At 45.6% G+C, this 20,912-nt stretch overlaps 1 protein-coding gene across 11 annotated transcripts in view; it reads right to left on the bottom strand.

Moving 5' to 3' along the window:
* CAST (calpastatin) overlaps window positions 1-20,912 on the bottom strand; it is a 162,848-nt gene that overhangs the window by 10,130 nt on the left and 131,806 nt on the right. For all 11 annotated transcript variants that reach the window (XM_029073088.1, XM_029073068.1, XM_029073080.1 and 8 more), the window contains 15 exons: window positions 19,539-19,607; window positions 17,665-17,763; window positions 15,371-15,451; window positions 15,140-15,184; window positions 14,825-14,917; window positions 14,581-14,673; window positions 13,189-13,290; window positions 11,237-11,320; window positions 9,016-9,063; window positions 6,133-6,228; window positions 5,825-5,935; window positions 4,675-4,776; window positions 3,374-3,457; window positions 1,018-1,065; window positions 807-896 (listed from right to left, as the gene is read on the bottom strand). In XM_029073088.1, the coding sequence (XP_028928921.1) occupies window positions 807-896; window positions 1,018-1,065; window positions 3,374-3,457; window positions 4,675-4,776; window positions 5,825-5,935; window positions 6,133-6,228; window positions 9,016-9,063; window positions 11,237-11,320; window positions 13,189-13,290; window positions 14,581-14,673; window positions 14,825-14,917; window positions 15,140-15,184; window positions 15,371-15,451; window positions 17,665-17,763; window positions 19,539-19,607 (1,245 nt within the window). The remainder of the gene's footprint in view (window positions 1-806; window positions 897-1,017; window positions 1,066-3,373; window positions 3,458-4,674; window positions 4,777-5,824; window positions 5,936-6,132; window positions 6,229-9,015; window positions 9,064-11,236; window positions 11,321-13,188; window positions 13,291-14,580; window positions 14,674-14,824; window positions 14,918-15,139; window positions 15,185-15,370; window positions 15,452-17,664; window positions 17,764-19,538; window positions 19,608-20,912) is intronic.

Consider the following 20,912-nt stretch of genomic DNA (forward strand, 5'->3'; position numbering starts at 1 on the left):
TATTTATTGAGCACTTAAGGTGCAGAGCACTGTTCTAAGTGTTTGAGAGAGTTCAATATTACAGAGTTGGTAGACATGTCCCCTGCCTACAACGAGCTTACAGACACCATGGGGAGAGAGTCATTAATATAAATAAATTATGGACACATAGATAAGTGCTGAGGGGCTGAGGGAGGGGTAAAAAAGGGAGCAAATCCAAGTATAAGGGTGACACAGAGGGAGTGGGAGAAGAGGAAATGCGGGCCTAGTCAGGGAAGGTCTCTTGGAGGAGATGGGCCTTCAATAAAGGCTTTGAAGTGGGGGTGAGTAATTGTCTGACAGATATAAAGAAGGAGGGCATCCCAGGCCAGCAGCAGGACGTGGGCAGGAGTTGGGCGGCGAGATAGACGAGACCGAGGTAGAGAGAGAAGGTTGGCATTAGAGAAACAAAGTGATGGGGCTGGGTGATACTGGCAGTGCAAGGAACTGAGTGTGGTCAAGAAGAAACATGAAACAGTCATTTTTGGAGTTTTTCAGAGCATTTTTCAAGTGATATGGAGGGGGCTGCTCTTCATCATTTTGGCTTATGACTGAACACCCAGCATCCAGCTTCCGGTATCCCCTCTAGATCCCCTATCTTCTAGTGCTCACTAAGGACTTGAAGAATTCAAGACAGAATTCCAAGGTGTTCTCGTTCTCTCAGGATCCCGCCCTCAGCAGCTGAAGGCCAGATTCGAGGCCAGCGGGAGGGGGCCGCTTCGCTCCACCTCTTCCGGCGCGCTCCATCCCAAGGAGGCAGCGAAGTGACTAGCCAGCGCCAGACTCACCTTGGCCACGGGGAGAGGGGCCGCTTGAGTGACCGGGGCCGAAGAAAAGCCTTCAGACAGGGCATCCAGCAGGTCGTCGTCGCTCATAGCCTGCAGGCAGCCAGAAATGAACCCATCACCCTCAGCTCTCTCGGGGACCGGAGAGAAAACCATCTGTCGGCGTCACAGATACTTAGATGGCCATGAATGAGAGAGGGAGAAGCCCCCTTACCGGATGTTTGTCCGTGGCCTTGGGCAGGAGCGGTTTTCCGTCTTTATCCTACGATGAAAACACGAGAGCTGAATTGTCTCAACCCTGAGCAGAAGTGCAAAGCTGCAGACACCACAGACACCTTACGCTCTCGACACTATTGTTTCAAGAAACGAGAAGAATGCCAGCTACAAACAGGGTGGCCTAGCGGACAGAGCACAGGTCTGGGAGTCAGAAGGTCGTGGGTTCTAATCCCAGCTCTTCCACTTGTCTGCTGGGCAAGTCCTGTCACTTCTCTGGCCCTCAGTTACCTCATCTGTAAAATGGGGATTGAGACTGAGCACTCCACGTGGAACAGGGATTGTGTCCAACCCAATTTGCTTGTATCTGCCCCAGCACTTAGTACAGTGCCTGGCACACAGCAAGCAAATGACAATGCTGGTATAGATACAAGATTGTGAGTTAGTTCCCAGTCCTGAGGTTACAGTTTAAGTAGGAGGGAGAACAGGTATTAAATCCCCATTTTGCAAATGAGGGAACTATGGTACAGAGAAGTTGAGTGACTTGACCAAGGTCAAACAGCAGTATGTGGCAGAACTGGAATTAGAAACTAGGTCCTCTGATTCCCAGGTCTGTGTTCTTTCCACTGCTTCCCATTGGCAAGTGATTAAAGATGGGGCCCAGCAAACGGCTGGGCTGGGAGGGAGGCAGGCAGCCTCCCATTCCTTCTCGCCATCAAGCGGGGTGGCCCGGTGGATACAGCATGGGCCTGGGAGTCAGAAAGACCTGGATTCTAACCCCTGCTCCACCACTTGTTTGCTGTGTAACCCTGGGCATATCACTTCACTTCTCTGGGTCTCAGTTACCTGATCGGGGAAATGGGGATTAAGACTGTGAGCCCCATGTGGGATACAGACTGTGTCCAATCTGATTTGATCTCAATTTCTCTAACCCGTAGATGGGGAGGTTGGGAAGAGGTTCAGGCTGCGTTTATCTTCTCTCATCCTCTGCATCTCCCACCTGCCCTCTCCAACTGCTCCCTCTCTGGGAGGGGGAAAGGAAGCTTAATACCTGACAGTCTGATCCTGTGGAACTGAGCGGTAGCACTGGCCCCTAAAACCCATCACAGTCTGCACACATGTTCCTCTGCCCACCTCCTCCAGATTGCTCTCTGTGGTGGGCCAATGGACCGCACTCAGTGGAAATTCTACTTAACTGGTCTGGGGAAGCACTGGATTTCTAGGCCTTTGAATACCCTCAGTTTGGGTCCAGTGATAATCTGGAAATTGGGCAAAAATGCTATCTCCCTAAAGGTAAATGGAAATAACCGACTCCATTCCTCCTTCCGACTGGCAGCATTCCAACCATTCATTTATTCATTCAATAGTATTTATTGAGCACTTACTATGTGCAGAGCACTGTACTAAGTGCTTGGAATGTACAACTTGGCATCGATGAAAGCGATCGCAGCCCCCGAAACACGTCAGGGACCCATACTGAGGGTTTCAGCCAGGGCTCTTTGCTCCCAAGTCCAGCTGCAAACCCTGTGGGCAGCCCCCTCCCCAATGTCATCTGTTGAAAGTATGACCGCTTCGGGGGCATTAATAATAATTGATCATTTATTATTGCTATGCACCAGGTACTGTTCTAAGCTCTGAGGTAGATAAAGTTTTTCACTTTGGACACAGTCCCTGTCCTGCGTTGGGTTCCCAGTCTAAGTGGAAGGGAGTAGGATTTAATCCCCATTTTACAGATGAAGAAACTGAGGCACTGTGAAGTTATCTTACTTGGCCAAGGCCTATCAATCAGTGAATCAATGGTATTTATTGAGTGTTTACTATGTGCACAGCCTGCACTAAGAGCTTGGGAGAGTACGATGGTGGAGCCAGGATTAGAAATGAAGTTCTCTGACTCCTAGGCCTGTGCTCTTTCCACTAGGCCACACTGCTTCTCTATTTATTCGATTCGTGTTTAAATAGAGACTCCAGTTTGGTCAAAGTAGTCCACTCTTGGTGGCAGCAGATCTAAAGGAAGAACAAAGGACTACAAGTCCCTAAAACCCACTTTTGAGTCCCAAACCTGCCACTTTCCTGCTTTATGACCTTGGGTAAATCACTTCTCTGTGCTTCCATTTCCTCTTCTGTAAAATGAGGATGAAATGCCGCTTCTCCATCCCCCCTTAAACTGAGCCCAGGGGCTCAGGGGCTGTGTCTGACCTGTTTATCCTGTATCTAGTGCTTAGCACACATAATTGGAACACTTATTAACACTGGAATTTTACAATTTTTTGATTCAACAGCGTATTACCAGCCAGCCCAGAGATCCCCGTTTCCGGGAGGTGGATGCAAATAAGAGCAGAGAGAAAACAGTCCGTCACCTTAACTTCTTCAAGCCGGTATTCAGGTGGGATTGTTTCTTCCTTTTCACCAAGTTTTTCCCGATCTTCTTCTTTGGTCTTCTCCTGAGGAGAGTCACATGTCACTTTCATTATTAGCAGTCTGTCATGCGCTATTCGGTGATCTGTGGGGAACCGATTCTAAGGGCTGCAGTTACATTGGAGATCCAGATGAACGAGTGTTACATCACAGGCACTGGCCATGATTCCAAAGTTTGCTATTTTGGGGACCACCTTCTTTTAAAATGTTTCTGGGTCAGGATCTATAGTGGGAACTCTAACTGGTTTTTCACCTGTTTCTCCTGTCCATAGAACACTAGAAATGATAAGGGTTAGCCATGCCTTTCCTCATCAAGCAGAAACTCTTTCTGACTGTTGGATACTAGATATTTAATCAGCTCTCTCTCTCTTCTACTTACCCTCATTGCTTTCCCATTACAACCCAGCTCACGTACTTCACTCCCCTAAAGCTGACCTACTCACTGGGCCTCACTCTCAATTCTCACACTCTCTTTTCTGCCTGGACCTCCTTCCCCTACCACAGTTTAAAGAACAAAACTTTCCACCCTCAAAGCTCTATTACAATCACAGGAGGGCTTCTCTGACTAATCTCTCATCTCCTCGCCCACCCCCCTAATTGTGTTACCTACTTCATCGAGACTTCACTCACTAAACAGGGGAAGCAGCATGGCCTAATGGAAAGAGCACGGGCCTGGGAGACAGTGGACTTGGGTTCTAATCCTGACTTCTCTGTATGATCTTGGAAAAGTCACTGCGACTCACGCAAAATGAGGATTCAATAACTGTTCTCTCCCTCTACTTATTCTGTAAGTGTCAAGTGACTGATTATACTTAGTCCAATGCTGGGCATATAGTAAGCACTTAAACACCACAATTATCAAACATTTAGTTATGCACTCTCCATCTGTCTCAACAACACTTACATACATATCTTTAAACTCTGTTGCTTCCTCTTACCTGTATTCGGTTTTAACAACTCCCTCCCCTACTAGGATCCTTGAGGATCGGATGGTGTCTACTGACTCCACTGATCTACCCCAAGAGCTTAGCAGAGTGCTCTGCACACAGTAAAGTCTCAACAAATACCACTGACTGCTTGATTAAAACATGACAGGTCCTTCAGCCTCCTTAAATGGAGTAGGTACTGTGTGGAAAATGGAGTCAGGGAGAATAGCTATTTGGGAAAAATATTATAAAGGATCAAACAGTTCCAGCAGGCTTTGGACAGGACAATCCAAAGGCTCCCCTTGAGCCTTCTGTACCTTGATTTTGTCCACCATGGGCTTCTTCTCCTCTGGGTCCACTTCTTTCTTTCCTAAACTGCCAGCCAAGGCTTCCACAGCATCATCTGGCAATGCCCCAGCCTGCAAGCACATTAGCCAGATGCCCCAGTGGTCACATCACTCTATTCAAAATAGATTTCTTCAACCCCAGTCAAAAAGACACATGATCCACCCAAACCAAAGATTAAAAGGATCATTTATTTTTTGAGAACCTCAAGCTATTGGGAAGCAGTATGGCCTAAAGGACAGAGCACAGGCCTGGGAGTCAGAAGGACCTGGGTTCTAAATCTGACTCTGCCACTTGTTGGCTGTGTGACTTTGGGCAAGTCACTTCACTGTGCCTGAGCTACCTCATCTGTAAAATGGGAATTAAGAGTGTGAGCCCCATGTGGGACAGGGACTGTTTCCAACCTGATTAGCTTGTATCTACTCCAGGGCTTGGTATAGTGCCTGGCATATGATAAGCACTTAAATACCACCAGAAAAAAAGAAAGGCAACTCATTATATGTTTGTTTCCAAGGTTTACATGATGACAGCCTGACATTCCCAATGTTCTAAAAAGTCAAAGCCAAGCCAGGCCCTGTCCTGGACTTGCTAGATGGACACAATACAGACAAGAGAGCTGTGGGCCTCATTCAATTTGACCAGGTGCCCCTTTCTGCCCAGAGGCATACACAATTGGGGTGAGAGTAGAAAAGAAGGAAAAAAAAAAAAAGCAGAAATCAGTGTGGTTTCTCACTGAGGTCAAAAGTCTCAGAGGACCCCAGAGGGATTTTCCCAACTTCACAGAGAAGAAGAGAGCTTTGTACCTCCTCTGAAGTGCTTTTTTCAGAGACGTGGTCTCGGGGGAAAAGTTGGCAGAGTACCCTGTGGTCTGGAAGACCAAGATCCTTTTCTCTCTTGTCACTATTATCATCATTCTATCTACCCCAGAGCTTTAGCATAGTGCTCGGCATAAGGTAACTGATTAACAAATACCACCATTATATATTATAATAATTATTACTATTGGGCTTTAATTCACTTCCTTCCACCCCCACAAGCCATCAGGACAGAAAATTGGGACAGCGGAGTAATGGGGGAACCAGATGGAGGAACATGACTTCAAAGAGAAGGGGAATTACTCACCGGAGCAGCGGATCGGGGAGCGGAAGCTTGCACGGAACACATGGAGGTGCGTGATACCGTTTCTCCCACAGCAGCAGGTGCCTTGGGAACAGGTGCTGGGCCCTTAGATTTCTGAGGAGGGAACAATCGACCAATGGGAACATGTGCTAATTCTGTTGTATCACTCTCCCAACCTCTCAGTTCAGTGCTCTGCACAGGGTAAACACCCAATACTACTGATTGACTGAACAGGTTGTCCCTTTAAATCTTGCAGAGGAATGGTAAGCCCAGATGGCTTCTCCTCAGCTCTGAGATCAAAGGAGACTCACCTGGGTTTTGTCAGTTGGCTTTGATTGTGTTTTTTCTGGGTCGGGGCTTTTGAAATCTTTGGAAAACTCATCCACAAGTTCGGATTCACTCACGAGCTGCAAAGCAAGGATAAGACGGTGGAACAGGGTGAGATAGATTCATCTCAGAAGCAAACCCTTTTCTGAGAATTAATGTGCTATTTTCACCAGAGAGACATTAGCATTCACTTTGAGTCAACAATATAAGATTTGGTGTACTCTAACAGCCTACCCTGCAAACACTGAACCTAAAAATCAAGGACAAAGCAATAGGTATTCTATTCAGGCCCAAATATATATATACATATATATGTACTTTAAAAAGATAATTTTTATACTAATTTGGTAATAAAAATCAAACTGAGAAATATTTGACATCATTGCACAGTACTCGTGAGTGATTTTTAAGTAGTCATTTTCCTGAAATTTTAATTTCTGAACTTTTCCTGGTTTATCGTCCTAAAAACAAAGTCCTCGAGAACATTCCTAATCTCACAAGATTCTTTCTGCTCCTAATTCAGTCCCCTTTGAAAGATTTGGAGAAGAGACAGTAGATTCTGTGATTTTCTTTTTTTTAAACTGTGAGTTTCATTAGATTTTTTTTTAAACTCTGGACTTTCTATAGTTTGAAAAGATTATGTACACTGAACATTTTCTACACATCTCTGTTCCCATACTGAAGAGCCTGAAATTCTGTGGCTCATTTTATGTTTAATGGGCATCTTCATCTTTTATATTTTTATTTCATCTCTTCTTTCTTTAAAAATGGTGCATGTTCAATGCTTACTATGTGCCAGGCACTGTAGTAAGCACTAGGTTAGGTACAAGATAATCAGGTCGGACAATGTCTGTGTCCAACAAAGGGCACACAGTTCAAGATGGAGGGAGAATGGGTCTTGAATCCCCATTATACAGATGAGGTAACTGAGGCACAGAGGATGTAAGTGAATTACCCAAGGCCACACAGCAGACGAGTTATGTGTCTTTCCTTACGTATTTGCCGCCATTCCCCTCATACCATTATTCGTAAATTAAGAACTCTTTGGAAGGCAAAGGCTCTTGTCTATTTCTCATTTGAACAGTTTCTTCCCCAGCCCTTGGTCCAGTGATTTGCACATAGTAAGTACATAATAAATTCTATTACAACTACTGACGCAAAGATGGGTTAACACTCCGGCCCAAATCTGAGAAGCAGGATGGCTTAAGCTGAAAGAGTGCGGGCCTGGGAGTCAGAAGACCTGGGTTGAAATCCTGGCTCTACTTGCCTGCTGTGACAACTTGGGGAAGACACTTAACTTCCCTATGCTTCAGTTCCCTCATCTGTAAAATGGGGATTCAAAACCTGTTCCCTCTCCTACTTAGATTGTGAATCCCACATGGAACCTAATCATTTTGTATCTACCCAAGCGCTTAGTTCAATACTCAGCACATAGGAAGCGCTTGACAAATACAATTATTACTATTTTTTATCATCATTGCTCTGCATGGCCCCATCCAATAGCAATTCCAAACCAAAGTTGGTTTGAATCAATCTGTTTATTGACTGACCTGTTCCCACAAATCATTAACTTCCCCTGAAATGTAATCTGAAATTCCCAGTGAGCGCTCATTTGAGCACGCATGGAGTCAAGCTGTGCATGCTACTATTTCACTTCCTAGAGAGGCACCATTAACCAGCTTCCAGCCAGTGGAGATTTGGATGTCTATGATTTGGGCTAAACACCAATAGAGAAAACCAAATCAGAAACAGTGTGGCCTAGTGGACTAAGCCTGGACCCGAGAGTAAGAAGGATCTGGGTTCCGATCCTGACAGTCGTCTGCTGTGTGATCCAAAGTCACACCACATTAGTCACTTCATTTCTCTGTACCTCAGTTACTTCATCTGCAAAATGGGGATTAAGACTGTGAGCCCCAGATGGGACATAGATTATGCCCAACCTGATAAGCTTGTATCTATCCCAGCTCTTAGCACACTGCCCGGCACAGAGTAAGTACTTAACAAACACCATTTAAAAACAAACAAATAAATAATAAAACAGATTGTCCTCTAGCTGAAATTGCTGGTTGAAAACTTTCCTCACATATACCCTCCTAGTATGTTAGATGTCAGAGCCAAGGTACATAACAGCGAATCAATCAATGGTATTAATTGAATGCTGCATGCAGAACACTGCACTAAGCAGTTGGGAGAGTATACTGCATGAGTTGATAGCCACGATCCCTGCCTATGACAAGCTTACATTCTAGAGGGGAGACAGACATTACATATGTACTTGAATGCTCTCTCTGCCAGACCATTGATAATCGATGGGCAGAAAAGACAGAAACCCAGGATCTCCCACTACATTTCATATTAAAACCAGAAAATCAGCTCCAGGTAGGGAATATGTCTACCCAGTCTATTATAGTATACTTTCCCAAGCACTTAGTATAGTGCTCTGCACATAGTAAGTGCTCAACAAATATCATTAACTGATGGATGAGTTTCCTGGCCAAAACCTGCCCTCAACTTCTAATAATGTTGGTATTTGTTAAGCACTTACTATGTGCAGAGCACTGTTCTAAGCGCTGGGGGAGATACAAGGTCATCAGGTTGTCCCACGTGAGGCTCACAGTCTTCATCCCCATTTTACAGATGAGGTAACTGAGGCGCACGGAGAAGTAACTTGCCCACAGTCACACAGCTGACAAGTGGCAGAGTCAGGATTTGAACCCATAACCTCTGACTCCCAAGCCTGTGCTCTTTCCACTGAGCCACGCTGCTTCCCCACCGTGAGTGTGCTTGAATGCACTGAATTTAGGGTGCTGGCACTATCTCTCTTGTACTATACTCTAGAAAGAGGCCCAACACCCTCAAATCCTCACCTGGGGTTTTTCTTCAGGCTTTGGCAACAGCGGTTTTCCATCTTTATCCTGCAAATAAAATTAAAGCAAATTTTAAATTTGTCTTTCTAGGTTCTATTATCAATAACTACATTAAAACACGCCTGTTTGATACACAATTCAGGAATGAGGAGGGAAAGAGCAGTTGATGAAGGGAAAAAATTAGATTTTGCAGTCAACCCTTGTTTTATTGAAGCTAATTAATGTTTCCAATGTACCGTATTACATAAAGGAGTGTACAGACTATCACTTTCAATATAGTATTTTGTGGTACTTGTTAAGCGCCTACTATGTGCCAGGCATTGTATTAACTGCTGGGGTAGATACAAGCAGGTTGGACTCCGTCCATGTCCCTCATGGGGCTCACAGACCTAATCCCCATTTTACAGATGAGGTAACTGAGGCCCTGAGAAGTGAAGTGACTTACCCAAGGTCACACAGCAGACAAGTGTCAGTGCTAGGATTAGAACGCAGGGCCTCTGACTCTCAAGATCATGCTCTTTCCATTAGGCCACACTGCTTCTGGGCAGTAGTTTCAGAAGTTCACTCCAGGTTAGTCAGTTAAACTGTTTGCAAGTTAAGTTCTGAACGGTTTTTTTGAAGTGAGGCTCAACGGCAGGCTGAATCATCAGCCTTTTAGCCAGTCAAAACCTACCCTCGGACAAGGTCACGTGGTCTGACGTGAGGTAAAAATCATGTTTCAAAGACATGTCAACTGTAAACTCCTTAATGATAATAATAATAATGTTGGTATTTGTTAAGCGCTTACTATGTGCAGAGCACTGTTCTAAGCGCTGAGGTAGATATAGGGCAATAAGGTTGTCCCACATGAGGCTCACAGCCTTAATCCCCATTTTACAGATGAGGGAACTGAGGCACAGACAAGTGGCAGAGCCAAGAATCGAACCCATGACCTCTGACTCCCAAGCCCGGGCTCTTTCCACTGAGCCACGCTGGAGAGAGCACTTGTGGGCAGGGATCACTTCTACCACCTCTACTGTACAGTGCTCTATATACAGTAAGCGCTCAATAAATATCACTGATGGTTCGATGTGAGGGGCTTTAAAAGTTCAGATCGCTTGCTTGCACAGGGAGAGGGATCTAATCTTCCTCTCAGCATCTGCACACACACCTTCTGCTGAAAAGCAGCACAGCAGAATGGATAGAGCACGGGCCTGGGAGTCAGAAGGCCATGGGTTCTAATCCTGAACCTGTCACTTGTCTGCTGTGTGACCTTGGGCAAGTCACTTCTCTTCTCTGTGCCTCAGTCACTTCATCCTAGGACAGGGACTGCGTCCAACCCGATTTGCTCTATCCATTCCAGTGCTTAGTATAGTGCCTCGCACATAGTAAGCACTTAACAAATATGATTATTATTATTATCAATAATTATTATTTGGGTGAGAAGGCTGGTCTTCTATTATTATTATTATTATTAATTATTATTTGGGTGAGAAGGCTGGCCTTCAGATGGAGGAAGCTTTGCCCCTCATCTCCATCTGCTGCCCATGTCGGGGAGGACGCCATCTCTGTCTCACACCAGGCCCAGTCTCGTGAGATTGAAGGGGACTGGGAAGTGGGGAGCTGGTGCGAGGGGCACGAGGGAGGATAGAGAATTTATTGTGGAGACAATACCGGCATTCATGCAAATGTAGTAATACATCCCCAGGAAACATTGGGATGTGAAGCAGCATGGCCTAGTGGAAAGAGCACAAGCCTGGGAATCAGAAGGACCTGGGTTCTAATCCTGCCTCTGCCGCTTGGCTGCTCTGTGACATGGGCAAGTCAGTTCACTTGTTTGTGCTCCAATATTACATCTGTAAGGTGTGGATTAAGACTGTGCGCTCTATGTGGGTCAGGGACTGCGTCCAACCTGAATAAGCTTGAATCCACTCTAGCGCTTAGTACAGTGCCTAGCACATAGTACGTGCTAAATAAAGAGCAGAATTATTAAATGTGTTTTTTGGGCAGACTCCAGGGTGCTTTGGATTCTGATCCATTCTTTGGGGAGGGGAGAGGGGATTGTGCCATGTCTATGTCTGATGGATTAGACTGTAAGCCCGTCAAAGGGCAGGGACTGTCTCTATCTGTTACCGATTTGTACATTCCAAGCGCTTAGTACAGTGCTCTGCACATAGTAAGCGCTCAATAAATACTATTGAATGGACGGGTGGAAGGTGGGATGGCTTTGGAGAAAATTTACCGTTGCTGGTTGCAGCTTGTGCTCAGGGGGGACAGTATCATCCCTTTCTCCACACTTCTTTAGTTTCTCTTCTTTGGCTTTTGCCTGAGGAAAGTGTACAAAGAGTCCAGATGACACTGTATTCATTCTATACACAGACAATTTAATGATTCTAGTAAAAGGGATAGTCCACTTGGCTTTAAAGTCACTGAAAAGCAGAGTGGCCTTAGTAGAGAGAGCACGGGCCTGGAAGTCAGAAGGACCTCGGTTCCAATCCCAACTCTGCCATGTGTCTGCTGTGTGACCTCGGGCAAGTCACTTCACTTTTCTGTGCCTCAGTAACCTCATATGTAAAATGGGGATTAAGACAGTGAGACCCATGTGGGACACGGACTGTATTCAAGCTGATTAGTTATCTACCCCAGAGTACAGTGTCAGGAACACAGTAAGCCCTTAACAAATACCATTCTTAAATAAGCCACTCTATCAGTCCTCCGTCTCCCTACTTAGCCTCATTCCTCTCCCCCTACAAACCAGCCCACACACTTCACTCCTCTAATACCAACTCACACACTCTGATTCGATCCCATCTCTCTCTCTGTCGACTCCTCACTCACACCTTCCCTCCCACCTGGAATTCTCTCCCCCTTTCACATCTGGCAGACCATCCTCTCCCCATCTCATCTTCAAAATTCTACTAAAATTACATCTCCTCCAGGAAGGCTTCAATGACTAATTTCTCATTTCCAAATCTTATTTCTCCCCCTACTGCCATGCCCTAGAGTCCTTTTCCCCTACACACTTAGGAATCCACCCTCTCCCTTCACCCTACATAGCACTTGTGTACATAATTCAATTGCTTCTCCGCTACCTAATCCCCATTTTACAGATGAGATACCTGAGGGCCAGAGGAGTTAAGTGACTTGCCCAGGGTCCCACAACAGACAAGTGGCAGAGCCAGGATTAGAACCCAGGTCCTCTGACTCCCCAGCCCACACTCTTTCCAGAGTAGGCCATGCTGCTTCTTTGTTTCTAGTCTACTACGTCCAAGCTTTAGTGAATGCCCCCTCACTCTGATATGGTGGGATTTGGTGAACAAAAATTGATTTGGTCCTGACTACACTCTTCACCGTTTTGTCAACTTCAATCAGATCTCTCAATTTACACTTTTTGAAACTAAAGAGCTGTAACCTTTCCCATCTACCTTCACATGGAAGCATCTCCTTTCCCTTAATCATCCTTTTTGCCTTTCTCAAAACCTTCTCCAGTTCTGTGATGTTTTTCTTTAGATTCTCATTGCTTTTATTACTTTTAGTAGCAGCAATGATAATGATAATAATAATAAATAAGGACAGTGATTTTCACATAGGCCTTTAATAAATACCATGATAATAGTGATTATTATTATTATTGCAATGACTTTAAAGGATTATATGTATTAAGTACTGTGCTACAGGCTTGGTTAGGTACAGCTTAATAAGATCAGTCACAGTCCTTTTTCCCAAATGCAGCTATCTTCAAGGCAGGGAGTTGAGTACCTTATCCCTATTTGGAACATGGAAACCGAGGCACGGAGGAGTTTAGTGACTTGCCCTAGGTTACCCAGCGGACCAGTGGAGGAGCCAGGATTAGAACCCAGTTCTCCTGACCTCCTTCCCCCACTCTACTAGTTTTGATTTTCCACCAGCCTTACTGTCATTAGACTCATCCTGATGGGCCCATGAAATTAAAAAAAAAATCAGGAAATTGAGCAAACACCAGCCATACTTTTGAAATCCAAGCTCACACATTCTCCACAGAAACTGAGCAGGAGGTGGTTTGTGTTCTCCTTAAATGAGCCCTCCCAAATGGGAGTCCCTGGAAGGTAGGCTGAGATGGGCTGTCTTTTTACCCCATAAAGGATGAATGAATCGGCTTTTAGGGAAGAATCTAAACCCCAGACTAACAAGGGCCGGTAGAAATGGGAACTGTACCTCATCGACTTCTTTGAAGGAACTTGGGTCTGTCTCTGGCTCTGGTTCTGGACCTCCAAGTGTATCAGAAAGAGCATTTAATAAATCATCACTCATTTCATCCTAAAAAAAAGAGGAAAGAGAATTCATTTATCCAAAAATAAAAAAAAAAACAAATGCACAGTTTCTGTGAAATCCAAGATGCAGGGGAGGGTGATATGCAGCATTCTACTTGTCAGTTGTGTGACTTTGGGCAAGTCACTTTACTTCTCTGTGCCTCAATTCCCTCATCTGTAAAATGGGGATTAATACTGTGAGCCTCACGTGGGACAACCTGATTAGCCTGTATCTACCCCAGCGCTTAGAACAGTGCTCTGCACATAGTAAGAGCTTAACAAATACAAAATTATTATTATTAATTGAGAATTTTCAGCTGAAACCAAACCAATGACAGCAAAAGTTGACTACGCACCTAACCTACCCAGCACAACACACAGTCCTAAACTAAGGAAGATCAGTCTAAAGTAACCTGCCTCTTGCTCATAGGTGGGTTTTCCCCTTCTCAGCTCAGGAAGCTTCCCAGGGTTGCAAAACTCTGCCACCTGGAGCCTTACCCTACTGTCCCACCCGCCAGTCCCCCGGACCACAGCAGCTCCCTCTGTCTCATAATTCATCCTTCAGACTTGCGACGTTCAAACGGAGCCACTTCTCCAGCCTTTCGACCGGCACGAGAACCGCAGCTCCCGCTTGCTGCTGCCAATTCCCCCAGGCAGGAGGGCGGTGTCTTTCTACGGTGGCCCCCGGCCTGGCAGATGAAGAGGATCTGAGCCCAGCAGACCTGAGCAGAGATCAGGACCCTCCTCGGCCACCTGCTGCAGCCTCTCGGGACATAATCTGCGTCTCCGATTTCAGGATCGGCTTTCAGGTCGTGAGGGAACGAAGCCGCATCTTCATTAGAAACATCCGAGCGAGGAGGCCGTGTAACTTCAGTGCCATCTACGGCCCCTCAGAAGCTCTCTCTGCAGGGGGCCCAGTTTGGATGGACCTAACGGCTTGTTGTGGGCAGGATATGTGACTGTTATACTCTTAGACTGGACTCTCCCAAGCTCTTAGTATAGTGCTCCGCACACCGTAAGCACTCATTTAAGATGCTTGACTGACTGATAACACCACCTCTCCCTTCCTGCTCTGAACTATCGGGATCTGGAGCAGGGTGGGCTTCACCTCAAGAGCACCTGCCAACTGGGAGATAGGAAAACATCGTCCTTTCTCATACATATGAGGAAGACTAGTCAGAACATGGGTCTGACCAATGCCAGAGCCCGTCAGAGCCATTAGTGGACAGACACTGGCCCCTTGGAGATCGAGGCCTGACGGAGGGGTCGTGGGAGAGCCCTCCTAGGATGGACATACCGCTTCCACCTTGCGTTTCTTCTCGTCGGGAGGGGCAGCGCTTCTGACGGCACCAACTGATTGGGCTTTCAACACCTCTCCTCCCTCTGGTTTCTGAAAACAAACAAGACCGAGAGGAAACTTTCACCCAAGTCGAATAATCAAACAACTTTAGGTGCCGGGTCAAAACTATCCGGTGCTTCAGAGAAACCCGAGAGCTTGTCATTTCTAAACTGGTTTTTTGCCCAAATGTGCAAAACGGTACCTCCTTCTCTGTCTTCTTCCCGGCAGCGGCGGGTGAGTGGCAGGTGAAATCCGAAGACAGGCTATCAATGAGCTCATCCTCTCCAATGGGTTTCTAAACAAAAGGCACAGTGATTGGTGGTACGGAGGAAACATCAACAGCCAATGAAGCGGATGGGAAGGGCAGCTAGTGTTTGCTAAACGATATGTACTGTTCTGCTTCCACTTTACCCTGTTCCTTAAGTGAGTACTATTACGACTAATAACAATAATAATGGTAATAATAATAATAATAATGTTGGTATTTAAGCTACCAAGGGCAGAAATCTACACTTACCACAGGCTCTTCTTGGGGAGGTGGCGGCGGGGAACCCTCCGTACTCTGAAACGGAGAATGAGCATTCAGCGTCTCGTTTAGCCTCGTGGCCAATGGGCAATCAATTTTATCCCATGACTAGTCGGGTACCAGAAGTTCAATCACTTCCTAATTTCTCAAAAGCCCTCCTCCAGATATTAATTTGACACCCAGCGAAGTAGAACGAAACTTCAATTCTTTTATCCAACTTACTTCCAACAGCTTCTTATATTTTGGTGGAATAGTGCCCTCCCTCTTTCCGAGTTCTTCTATGTATTCGGAAGTGAACGTTTCCTGAAATGCACACACGGATTTTTTTTTCATGAGTAGAAATAATTTTGCATATCAATCAAAATCAAATTATAGTGCTAATATAAGGAAGTTACTTCTTGAGGCTAGCTGTAAACCAGAAATAAAGCCAGAAAATAGTTCCTCTCCTTCAGAGAAGGTTAACAAAAATGATCCCTTCACATCTGCTGACAGAAAGGACAGAGGCAGCAGAAAGAGAGGCCTCCAAAAAACTCAGAACCTTGAGGTGGTAGTGGCTGGGATTTGAACTCTGAGCCACGAGAAGCCTGGAATTCTACTTCTCCAGCCACAGTTCCCTGGTACTTTTTATTTTTATTTTGTCTTTGTCTTTTATGTTGCCTTTATGTTTCACTGTCTCATCTTTCAGTATGGGTCCCTGCGTACCTTAGCCTGTGGGCTCCTTGAGGGTCAGGATCCATGTCAAATTAATAATTATAATGATGATGTTATTTATTAAGTGCTTACTATGTGCCAGGGACTGTACTAAGCATTAGGGTGGATACAAGCAAATCGAGCTGGACACAGTCCCTGTCCCATGTGGGGCTCACAGTCTCAATCCCCATTTTACATATGAGGGAACTGAGGCACTGAGAAGTGAAATGACTTGCCCAAGGTCATGCAGCAGACAAGTGGTGAAACCAGGATTAGAACCCATGACCTTCTGACTCCTAGGCCCTTGTTCTATCCACTACACCATGCTCTGTTATATTGTACTCTCCCAAGAACTTAATATAGTGCTCTGCACACAGTAAGGGCTCAATAAATACCAATTTGAATACCAATTAAATACCAATACTCACTTAGTGTTCTGCACACAGTAAGTGCTCAATTAATTGATGGATTGCTATTTCTGATAGAATCAGAGTTTCAGATTCTAACAGCTCTTTCAGGTGCTACAGCCCGTAGGTGAGAACTAACCACCTTTCCCAATCCCCTCTGTCCACAGTAGCTTTGAATTCCACTTAACTTAGTATCCCATTAAGCCTGTCAGTCCCTGCAAAAATCCTAGAGAAAGTGTGATTCCAAGCTCTTAACAGAAAAATCTGTTCATCAATCAAACCTATTTATTGAGCGCTTATTGTGTGTAGGGAGCTGTACTAAGTACTTGGAAAGTATAGTATAGCAGAATTGGTATACATATTCCCTGTGCACAACGAGTTTACAGTCTAGAGGGGGAAACAGCATTTATATAGATAAATTACAGTACAAATACAAACTAGTAAACACCAATTACCAAAATAAAATGCCATAATTATTAAGATTGAGGTTTGGGGCTACTTGTTGTCTCCCTCATGAATATAGGTGGGACCAAATTCCAATATTCAGGACTCTGCTAGAGCACAAATCAATCAGGGGCAGTTACTGAGCATTTACTGTGTGCAGAGAACTGTACTAAGCACTGGGGAGAGTACATATAACAACCACCTTGCCCCCTCCTATCTCACCTTGCTACTCTCCTACTACAATCCAGCCCACACACTTCACTCCTCCAATGCTGACCTTCTCATTGTGCCTCGATCTCATCTATCTCGCCTCCGACCTCTCGCCCACATCCTGCCTTTGGCTAGGAATGCCCTCCCTCTTCATATCTGACAGATGATTACCCTCCCCGTGTTCAAAGCCTTAATGAAGGCACATCTCCTCCAAGAGGCCTTGCCTGACTAAGCCTTCCTTCCCTCTCCTCCCATTCCCTTCGGCGTCCTGACTTGCTCCTTTTATTCATCTCCCTGTCCCAACCCCACAGCACTTATGTACCTATCTGCAATTCCATTTATTCATATTAATGTCTGTTTCCCCCTCTCGACTGTAAGCTCGTTGTGGGTAGGGCATGTTTCTATTGTATTGTTATACTGTACTGTTCAAAGCGCTTAATAAACACCACTGAATTGATAGGCACGTTCCCTACCCACAACAAGCTTACAGTCTAGATGGCGAGAGAGATATTAATATGAATAAAACAAATTACAGATATGGTCGTATGTTCATATGCATGGATCCAACTAAAGTATTGTCAGCAAGATGGTTGGTGACCCCGGAACACACTGTTGCACCACAGAGATTCTGGGAGAAGTTGAGTACTGTTAATAGCCCAGTGAGGGGCAGCTTTGCCCTAGGATCAAGATTCTTTCCGCTGCTCAAACCACCAATCCACTTCCCATCCAACAAGCCAAGGACTCGACAGAGAGCAAATTCCATACCGACACTTCAGGCCCGGTGTATTTCGGACTCTCTGGAACATTTTCTTCAGGTTCTCCCAAGGTGGCGACTAGATCATCTAAGGCAGAATCCACTTCAGTCTAGAAAAGAGGAATAATTGTAAATATGGTATTTGTTAAGCACTTACTATGTGCCAGTCACCGAACTAAATGCTGAAATAAACAGAAATAACCACTGGGAGGAAAATAATGTCATCTTTGGATATCCCATGGGCACCAACCATTTAGACCTCTTACATGTGAAGTCTGAAATACTCATTTGGATCCTAAAAATAATAATGGTACTTGTTAAGCACTTACTATGTGCCAGGCATCATTCTAAGTCCTGGGGTAGATACAAGATAATCAGATTGAACACAATCCCTGTCCCACATGGGGCTCACACTCTTAATCCCCATTTTACAGAGGAGGTAACTGAAGCCCAGAGAATAATAATAATAATAATAATAATAATAATAATAATGATGGTATTTGTTAAGTGCTTACTATGTGTCAAGCACTGTTCTAAGCTCTGGGGTAGATACAAGGTAATCAGGTTGTCCCAAGTGGGGCTCACAGTCTTAATCCCCATTTTACAGATGAGGTAACTGAGGCACAGAAAAATTAAGTGACTTGCCCAAAGTCACACAGCTGACAAGTGGCGCAGGCAGGATTAGAACCCATGACTTCTGACTCCCAAGCCTGTGCTCCTTCCACTAAACCACGCTCTTCTAGTCATCCCACGTGGGGCTCACAGTCTTAATCCCCATTTAACAGATGAGGTAACTGAAGTCCAGAGAAGTGAGATGACTTGCCCAAGGTCACACGCTGACAAGTGGTGGAGCCAGGATTAGAACTCAGGTCCTTCTGACTCCTAGGGCATGCTCCATCCATTAATCCGCACTGCTTACATGGACTGTGAGCCCCATGAGGGACATGGACTATGTCCAACCTAATAACCTTGTATCTACCCCCCAGTGCTTAGAACAATGCTTAGTACATAGTAAGCACTTAAACACCGTAATTATTATAATATGGGACAGAGATTGAGTCCAACCTGACAAGCTTGTATCCTAACAATAATATTGGTATTTGTTAAGTGCTTACTATGTGCCGAGCACTGTTCTAAGTGCTGGGGTAGATACAGGGTAATCAGGTTGTCCCACGTGAGGCTCACAGTCTTAATCCCCATTTTACAGATGAGGTAACTGAGATACCGAGAAGTTAAATGACTTGCTCAAAGTCACACAGCTGACAGGTGGCAGAGCCTGGATTAGAACCCATGACCCCTGACTCCTAAACCCATGCTCTTTCCACTGAGCCACGATCTAACTCAGTGCTTAGCACACTGACTGGCATGTAGTATGTGTTTAAGAAGTAACATTAAAAAAAACAGTAACCCCTCTTCCAATTTCTACCTGCCAGTTGGCTACATAATGATAATAATGATGATGATAGCACTTGTTAAGCACTTACTATGTGCAAAGCACTGTTCCAAGCGCGGGGGGCGGATAAAAGGTGATCAGGTTGTCCCACGTGGGGCTCACCGTCTTAATCCCCATTTTACAGATGAGGTAACAGGCACAGAAAAGTTAAGTGACTTGCCCAAAGTCACGCAGCTGACAAGCGGTGGAGCCGGGATTAGAACCCATGACCTCTGACTCCCAAGCCCGTGCTCTTTCCACTGAGCAACGCTGCTTCCCCAGCATGGAAGCTGGGGAATACGTTCTCCATTACTCCGTTCAGAAGCATTTAATGGCTAGATGGGAAGATCCTGATGGCAGGGATTGTGTCTACTGACTGTATAGTACCCTACTGGGTGCTTTATGAGGATGGTTTCCAACAAGCAGCGGCTCCCATCCTGCTGGTCCTCCTACCTTTCCGGCCGGTTTAGCCGATCCGGCTTCGACTGGGGCCGACGGAGTCACTGCTTTCTTTGCTTTCTTCTGAAAGGACAAAATGAGAACGGAATCAAGTGACGTTTGCTTGCGGGACTCTTCCGAGGCCCAAGTCGTTTTCCTGGGAGGGGATGGTCCCTCCCTGCCGCCGCACACGTGGGAGGGTCGAGGTGGGGGACGTCTCTCGGCCGAGTGGGATGGGCGCGACAGAGTGGATGCAGTGGAGGTCCCGAAGTAGGTAAGGCAGGGCAGATGTGAGGTTGGATCCCAGGGACCCCCTTAGCCGATTGCCCACCGAGAGGGAACGACCCCCTCAGAGCTGGCCACCCTGCTTGCCGTTCACCCACGCGAGCTCTGGTGCACTTTCCCTGCTGACGCTTAGCGTTGAAATTCCCAAATCCTTTTTCCTGGGCACAGCCGGTGGTCAAATACATGAGCCTTGATCTCGCCTATCTCACTGCCGACCTCTCACCCACATCCTGCCTCCGGCCTGGAACACCCTCCCTTCTCATAACCAACAGACCATGACTCTCTCCCGTTCAAAGTCTTACTGAGGGTACAGCTTCACCAAGAGACCTTCTCTAATTAAGACCCCCTTTCCTCTTCTCCCACTCCCTTCTGCGTCACTCTAACTTGCTCCTTTATTCATTCCTCCCTCCCGAGCCCACAGCACTTGTGTACATATCTGTAATATATTTATTTATATTGTCTGTCTCCCTCTCTAGACTGTAAGCTCAGTGTGGGCAGGGAATATCTGTTATATTGTACCCTCCCAAGTGCTTAATACAGTGTCGGGCACAAAGTAAGCGCTTAATAGATATGATTGAATGAATAAATGAGCCTCCTCAAGACAAGAATTGGCCCTGGCAGAGGTAGGATATGAAGGGACTCCTTACTGAGGGGAATCCCTTGCCTCTTGATATTCCAAATACCGTATTTAAAGGGGAAAAACCCAGCTGTTCATTCTCGTGTTAAGGCAAAACATCAAAGAAAATTCCTTCATAGTCCTTACTACTAGCACTCTGCCTACGACTAACAGGATGCCCACAGGAAATGGCAGGGGATTAGCAGATTTAAAGGGAGAATTCAGATTCCATGGTTCAAGAGCAAAGATGATATCTTTGGGGAGACTCCATGGCCACTCTGGGGCTATTGGGTTTGTTACAAGCCTTCCGGGGCCAACTGGGCAAGTCACTTCATTTCTCTGTGCCTCAGTTCCCTCATCTGTAAAACAGAGATTAAGACAGTGAGTCCTCTGTTGGACAGGGACTATGTCCAACCCGATTATCTTGTATCTACCCCAGTGCTCAGAACAGTGCCTGGCACATAGTAAGCACTTAAATACCACACGAA

Source organism: Ornithorhynchus anatinus, chromosome 1 (genome assembly GCF_004115215.2).
Source record: "Ornithorhynchus anatinus isolate Pmale09 chromosome 1, mOrnAna1.pri.v4, whole genome shotgun sequence".
Lineage (NCBI taxonomy): Eukaryota > Metazoa > Chordata > Mammalia > Monotremata > Ornithorhynchidae > Ornithorhynchus > Ornithorhynchus anatinus.